The following is a 7,079-nucleotide window of genomic DNA, read 5'->3' as shown; positions in this document are numbered from 1 at the left end:
TTAGGGTACAAGGGGTCACACAAAGAATTTTGGTGGATTTGGACACTCTTTGTAAATTTTGATCATTTTAATGCCATTTTTTACTCATTTAAAACACCTCAATGTCACTTTTGATCATTTTAATGTCACTTTTGGTAACTTTAATGCCATTTTAAATTCATTTAAGACGCTTTTCTGTAACTTTTGCTCACTTTAATGTCACTTTTCTTTATCTTAATGCCATTTTTGACCCTTTTAAGGCACTTCAATGTCACTTTTGGTCACTTTAATGCCATTTTTGATCACTTTAATGCCATTTTTTGTCACTTTTGGTCACTTTAATGCCATTTTTTCTCCATTTAAGACACTTTAATGTAACTTTTCCTCCATTTCCTGTAACTTTGCCTCCTTGTACCCCAATTTTGGGTGGATTTCAGTCACTTTTAGGTTGTTTCTCTCAGTTTTGGGCAGTTTCAGTTGGTTTCACACAATTTTGGGTCATTTTCAGTCGGTTTTGGGTCGGTTTCACTCAATATTGGGTGGTTTTCACTCTGTTTTGATCATTTTCACTCAATTTTGGGTTGTTTTTCCTCAGTTTTGGGTCATTTTCACTTGGGTCATTTTTCCTCAGTTTTGGGCAGTTTCAGGTGGATTTCACTCCATTTTGGGTGAATTTCTCTCCGTTTGGGGTGGTTTCAGGTCGGTTTCAGGCAATTTGTGGGTTGGTTCAGTCAGTTTTGGGTCATTTTCTCTCAGTTTTGGGTCATTTTCACTCCATTTTGGGTGGTTTCAGGTGGGTTTTAGGTCAGTTTCTCTCATTTTTTGATGGTTTCAGGTACGTTTCTCTCAGTTTTGGGTGGATTTCTCTCAGTTTTGGGCCAGTTTCTCTCAGTTTTCGTTCATTTTGGGTCACTTTGACTCCATTTTGGGTCACTTTCACTCCATTTTGTGTCATTTTCTCTCATTTTTGGGTGGCTTCAAATGGATTTCACTCCATTTGGGTGGGTTTCACTCCATTTTAGGTGGGTTTCTCTCAGTTTTGGGCCATTTTGGGTGGGTTTCACTCCATTTTCTGTCACTTTCACTCCATTTTGGGTGGGTTTCTCTCCATTTTGGATCATTTTGGGTCACTTTCCCTCCATTTTAGGTGGGTTCTCTCGGTTTTGGGTCACTTCCACACCATTTTAGGTGGTTTCAGGTCGGTTTCACTCCATTTTGCGACAGTTTCTCTCCATTTTGGGTGGTCTCAGGTGCATTTCTCTCAGTTTTGGGTGGATTTCTCTCAATTTTGGTTCATTTCTGTCACTTTCACTCCATTTTGGGTGGGTTTCACTCCATTTTGGGTGGGTTTCACTCCATTTTGGGTGGGTCTCTCTCCATTTTGGGTGGGTTTCTCTCAATTTTGGTTCATTTTCTGTCACTTTCACTCCATTTTGGGTGGGTTTCACTCCATTTTGGTGGGTTTCACTCCATTTTGGGTGGGTCTCTCTCCATTTTGGGTGGGTTTCTCTCAATTTTGGTTCATTTTCTGTCACTTTCACTCCATTTGGGTGGGTTTCACTCCATTTTGGGTGGGTTTCACTCCATTTTGGGTCACTTTCACTCCATTTTGGGTGGGTTTCACTCCATTTTGGGTGGGTTTCACTCCATTTTGGGTCACTTTCACTCCATTTTGGGTGGGTTTCTCTCCATTTTGGTGGGTTTCTCTCAATTTTGGTTCATTTTCTGTCACTTTCACTCCATTTTGTGCCACTTTCACTCCGTTTTGGGGCTGGTTTTGTGCCGTTTCCATCGCTGCAGGTTGAGCGCCAGCAGGGCCAGGTTAACCCCGTAGGTGCTGAGGCAGACCACGCACAGGTCCCTGAGGCCGAAGAGCAGCACGGCGCCGAGCCAGAGCGACGCCAGCGCCGAGGCCACCGAGGTGCCCACGAGCGCCAGCGCGGCCGCCCGGCCCCCGCCAGGTACCTGGGGAGGGAGGGGGCACCAAATGGCACCAAAACGGCGCCAAAATGGCACCAAAATGGCGCCAAAATGGCACCAAAGGGGTCACTAAAGGGGCCACTAAAGGGTCACCAAAATGGCACCGAAATGCACCGAAATGGCACCAAAGGGTCACCAGTGTCCCCAGTTTGTCCCATTGTGTCCCCAAAACATCCAAATTTGTCCCCAGTTCCCTCCAGTCCCTCCAGTATCCCCAGTTTGTCCCCAGTCCTCCCAGTCATTCCCAGTATAAACCAGTCCCTCCCAGTCCCTCCCAGTATAACCCAGTCCCTCCCAGTTTGTCCCAATCCCCTCCCAGTCCCTCCCAGTTTATCCCAGTCCCTCCCAGTCCCTCCCAGTTTGTCCCAGTCCCTGCTTACCCAGCATGCCCTGCAGCAGGTAGAAGAGCAGCCCGATGGCGCCGTTGGGGACGTTCAGGGCGCTGTCCCTGCCCACCAGCAGCTCCAGCAGCCCCAGGCCACGCCCCCACCTGAAAAAAGGGGCGGGGCAACGCTGAGACACGCCCGCCAACCAGGTAGGCACACCCCCCCGTGCCCATATATGGTGCGCATAAGTGGATAAACCACGCCCCTTATTGTTGTTAAGCCTCGCCCCAGGTTGCTTTGCTGCGCTAAGCCACGCCCCCTTAGCTAAGCCACACCCATTTCCACTTCTTCATGTCCATATATGGTCATAACTAGGCTAAACCACACCCCCATGCCCATTTATGGTGTGCACAGGTGGATAAGCCACGCCCCTTATCAGTCTTAAGCCACGCCCCCGATTGCACAGATGTTTTGCTTCTCTAAGCCACGCCCACTTAGTGAGGCCACACCCAATTCCCACTCCTCATGCACATATATGGTTATAAATTGTTAAACCACGCCCCCCATAGCCATATATGGGCATAGCTTGGCCACACCCCATGTGGCAAACAAGCAGAGGCCACGCCCTCATGCCCATATATGGAAACTCCCAAGCCACGCCCTCATGTCCATATATGGAAATTACTAACACAAACCACACCCTTATGACCATATATGGTCATAGGCATCCCCTTTATTCCCACATATATAGACATAAGTGATGCAAGCCCCTCCCCTTTATTAATATAAACATAAGCCACGCCCACATAGCTGTATATGGGTGTAACACAACCACAGCCTCGACCATACATGGCACCATCTGAAGCCACGCCTTCGCACCCATATATGGACATAACATGTAAGCCACGCCCCTGTGGCCATGTATGGACACAAGCCACACCTTTATCGACATACGTGGACGTACAGCACCCGTCATTATGCCATATATGGGTCTAATTACCATAAACCAAGCCACGCCCCCCACACCCACTCCTACCACTTTAAGCCCCGCCTCTTTCACAGCGCTCCCCAGCGGCCCGCCCTTCCCCTCACTCCCATTGGCCGGCGCCTCACGCAAGCCCCGCCCACTCCCATTCCGCGACCCCTAGCGGCCCGCCCTTCCCCTCACTCCCATTGGCCGCCGCCTCACGCAAGCCCCGCCCACTCCCGTTCCCTCCCTCCCCTTCCCGTTACTCCCGGGCCGTTCCCGGTCTTTTTACCGGGAGGAGAACACCCGGGTGCAGGACACGGAGGGCCCCAGGTCGCAGGCGGCTCGGTAGGACGGGTCCTTGGCCGCCTGGTGCTCCACATGCAGCGCGTACACCGACAGCGCCGCGCCCGCCGCGCACAGCACCGCCCGCAGCACCCCCGCCATCGTTCAACCCCGATTGGGCGGAGCCGCTGCCACTCCCACCTTCCCTCTCCGCTGATTGGTCGACAGCGATAAAGCCCCGTCTTTCCTCCTGTTTTGCTGCTGGGGATGATGGGAGGTGTAGTTCTGGCGCTTGCGCATGCGCGGTGGCGTGAGGGGGACGGAAGACCGCGACTAAAAAATGGCGGGAGCGCGGCCAAGATGGCGGTGGGGAGCTGAGTGAGGGCTCGGGCTCGGCCCCGCCGCTCCGGAGCCCCCCGGAGGCGCTGGGGGAAGGCCGGGGCTCGGTGAGTGAGGCCCGGAGGGGACCCGGGGGTCGCGGGGGTGGCGGGGACGGGAGGGAATTGATGGGGAGGGGTCGCGGTGACGTCACGGGGCAAGATGGCGGCGGCGGCGTGAGGGGGGTGAGGGAAGGGGAGGAGGGAAATGGTGGGAGATTCACTCAGGGGAGAAATAAAGAACTGGGAGCACTGGGAACCCCCCAGGAATCAAACTGGGAGCACTGGGAACCCTCAGGGATCAAACTGGGAGCACTGGGAACCCTCAGGGATCAAACTGGGAGCACTGGGAACCCTCAGGGATCAAACTGGGAGCACTGGGAACCCTCAGAGATCAAACTGGGAGCACTGGGAACTCTCAGGAGTCAAACTGGGAGCACTGGGAACGCTCAGGAATCAAACTGGGAGCACTGGGAACCCTCAGGGATCCAACTGGGAGCACTGGGAACCCTCAGAGATCAAACTGGGAGCACTGGGAGCCCTCAGAGATCAAACTGGGAGCACTGGGAACTCTCAGGAGTCAAACTGGGAGCACTGGGAACGCTCAGGAATCAAACTGGGAGCACTGGGAACCCTCAGGGATCCAACTGGGAGCACTGGGAACCCTCAGAGATCAAACTGGGAGCACTGGGAACTCTCAGGAGTCAAACTGGGAGCACTGGGAACCCCCCAGGAATCAAACTGGGAGCACTGGGAACCCCTCAGGAATCAAACTGGGAGCACTGGGAACGCTCAGGGATCAAACTGGGAGCACTGGGAACCCTCAGAGATCAAACTGGGAGCACTGGGAACCCACCAGGAATCAAACTGGGAGCACTGGGAACCCTCAGGAGTCAAACTGGGAGCACTGGGAACGCTCAGGGATCCAACTGGGAGCACTGGGAACTCTCAGGAATCAAACTGGGAGCACTGGGAACCCTCAGGGATCCAACTGGGAGCACTGGGAACGCTCAGGGATCAAACTGGGAGCACTGGGAACGCTCAGAGATCAAACTGGGAGCACTGGGAACCCCCCAGGAATCAAACTGGGAGCACTGGGAACCCTCAGAGATCAAACTGGGAGCACTGGGAACCCTCAGGGATCCAACTGGGAGCACTGGGAACCCTCAGAGATCAAACTGGGAGCACTGGGAGCCCTCAGGGATCCAACTGGGAGCACTGGGAACGCTCAGGGATCCAACTGGGAGCACTGGGAGCCCTCAGGGTTCCCAATTTTTCCCAATTTTTATCCCAAATTTTCCCCTTTTTTTCCCAATTTTTCCCCCTTTTTTTCCCCCAATTTTCCCGTTTTTTTCCCAATTTCCCCCGTTTTTTCCCCCAATTTTCCCAATTTTCCCCCAATTTCCCCCAATTTTCCCCCAATTTTCCCCCAATTTTCCCCCATTTCCCCCCAATTTTCCCGGTTTTTTTCCCCCCATTTTCCCCATTTTTTCCCCCAATTTTCCCCTTTATTTTCCCCATTTTCTCCCAATTTCCCCATTATTTCCCCCATTTTTCCCCAATTTTCCCCATTTTTTCCCCCATTTTTCCCCAATTTTCCCTGTTTTTTCCCCATTTTCCCCCAATTTTTCCCCATTTTCCCCCCATTTTTCCCCCAATTTTCCCCATTATTTCCCCCATTTTTCCCCATTTTCCCCCAATTTTTACCCCCAATTTTCCCGTTTTTCCCCCATTTTCCCCAATTTTTACCCCTTTTTTCCCCCAATTTTCCCCAATTCCCCCCATTTTTCCCCATTTTTCCCCCAATTTTCCCTGTTTTTCCCCCATTTCCCCCCAATTTTCCCGTTTTTTTTCCCCAATTTTCCCCCATTTTACCCCAATTTTCCCTGTTTTTCCCCCGTTTTTTCCCCAATTTTCCCTGTTTTTCCCCCCACTTTCCCCCATTTTTCCCCATTTTTCCCCCAATTTTCCCCAATTTTTACCCCGTTTTTCCCCCAATTTACCCTGTTTTTTCCCAATTTTCCCCCAATTTTCCCAATTTTTATCCCAAATTTTCCCCATTTTCTCCCAATTTTTACCCCTTTTTCCCCCCAATTTTCCCCGTTTTTTTCCCTCATTTTCCCCCAAATTTCCCAATTTTCCCCCAATTTTCCCCCAATTTTCCCCATTTCTCCCCATTTTCCCCCATTTTCCCCCAATTTTCCCCATTTTTCCCCCCATTTTTCCCATTTTTTCCCCCATTTTTCCCCCAATTTTCCCCGTTTTTTTCCCCCATTTTCCCCCCAATTTTTCCCCAATTTTTCCCCCAATTTCCCCCATTTTCCCCCAATTTTCCCCAATTTTTCCCCCATTTTCCCCCAATTTTCCCCATTTTTCCCCCCATTTTTCCCATTTTTTCCCCCATTTTTCCCCCAATTTTCCCCGTTTTTTTCCCCCATTTTCCCCCCAATTTTTCCCCAATTTTTCCCCCAATTTCCCCCATTTTCCCCCATTTTTCCTCAATTTTTCCCCCATTTTCCCCCAATTTTCCCCATTTTTTCCCCCATTTTCCCCCAATTTTCCCCATTTTTCCCCCCATTTTTCCCATTTTTTCCCCCATTTTTCCCCCAATTTTCCCCGTTTTTTTCCCCCATTTTCCCCCCAATTTTCCCCCAATTTTCCCCATTTTTTCCCCCAACTTTCCCGTTGTTTCCCCCATTTTCCCCCAATTTTCCCCAATTTTTCCCCCATTTTCCCCCAATTTTCCCCATTTTTCCCCCCATTTTTCCCATTTTTTCCCCCATTTTTCCCCCAATTTTCCCCGGTTTTTTCCCCCATTTTCTCCCCAATTTTCCCTAATTTTTCCCCCATTTTCCCCCAATTTTCCCCATTTTTTCCCCCAATTTTTCCCGTTTTTTTCCCTCATTTTCCCCCAAATTTCCCAATTTTCCCCCAATTTTCCCCATTTTTCCCCCAATTTCCCCCATTTCCCCCCCAATTTTTACCCCTTTTTTTCCCCCAATTTTTCCCCCAATTTTCCCTGTTTTTTCCCCCATTTTCCCCCATTTTTCCCCACCCCCCCCCATCCCCCCAGCCCCCCATGTCCACGCCCCGCCCCTCCCCCCCCTCGCTGCACTCCCTGTCCCTCACCCCTCCCCCCCCCATCCCCCCCGGGATCCCCCCCCC

General features: G+C 51.2%; 1 protein-coding gene across 1 annotated transcript; it reads right to left on the bottom strand.

Moving 5' to 3' along the window:
- Positions 1–565: 565 nt before the first annotated feature.
- Positions 566–3,699, bottom strand: LOC131570688 (vitamin K epoxide reductase complex subunit 1-like). Its single transcript, XM_058823060.1, has 3 exons — positions 3,545–3,699; positions 2,339–2,449; positions 566–1,948 (listed from the first exon to the last, which is right to left on the bottom strand). The coding sequence occupies exons 1-3, from the start codon at positions 3,697–3,699 to the stop codon at positions 1,735–1,737; spliced, it is 480 nt and encodes a 159-aa protein (XP_058679043.1). The 3' UTR covers positions 566–1,734.
- Between the last annotated feature and the right edge of the window lie 3,380 nt (positions 3,700–7,079).

The sequence above is a fragment of the Ammospiza caudacuta genome, chromosome 37 (genome assembly GCF_027887145.1).
Source record: "Ammospiza caudacuta isolate bAmmCau1 chromosome 37, bAmmCau1.pri, whole genome shotgun sequence".
NCBI lineage: Eukaryota > Metazoa > Chordata > Aves > Passeriformes > Passerellidae > Ammospiza > Ammospiza caudacuta.
The sequence above is the reverse complement of the archived record's forward strand: the minus strand, read 5'-3'. Positions and strand labels throughout refer to the sequence as shown.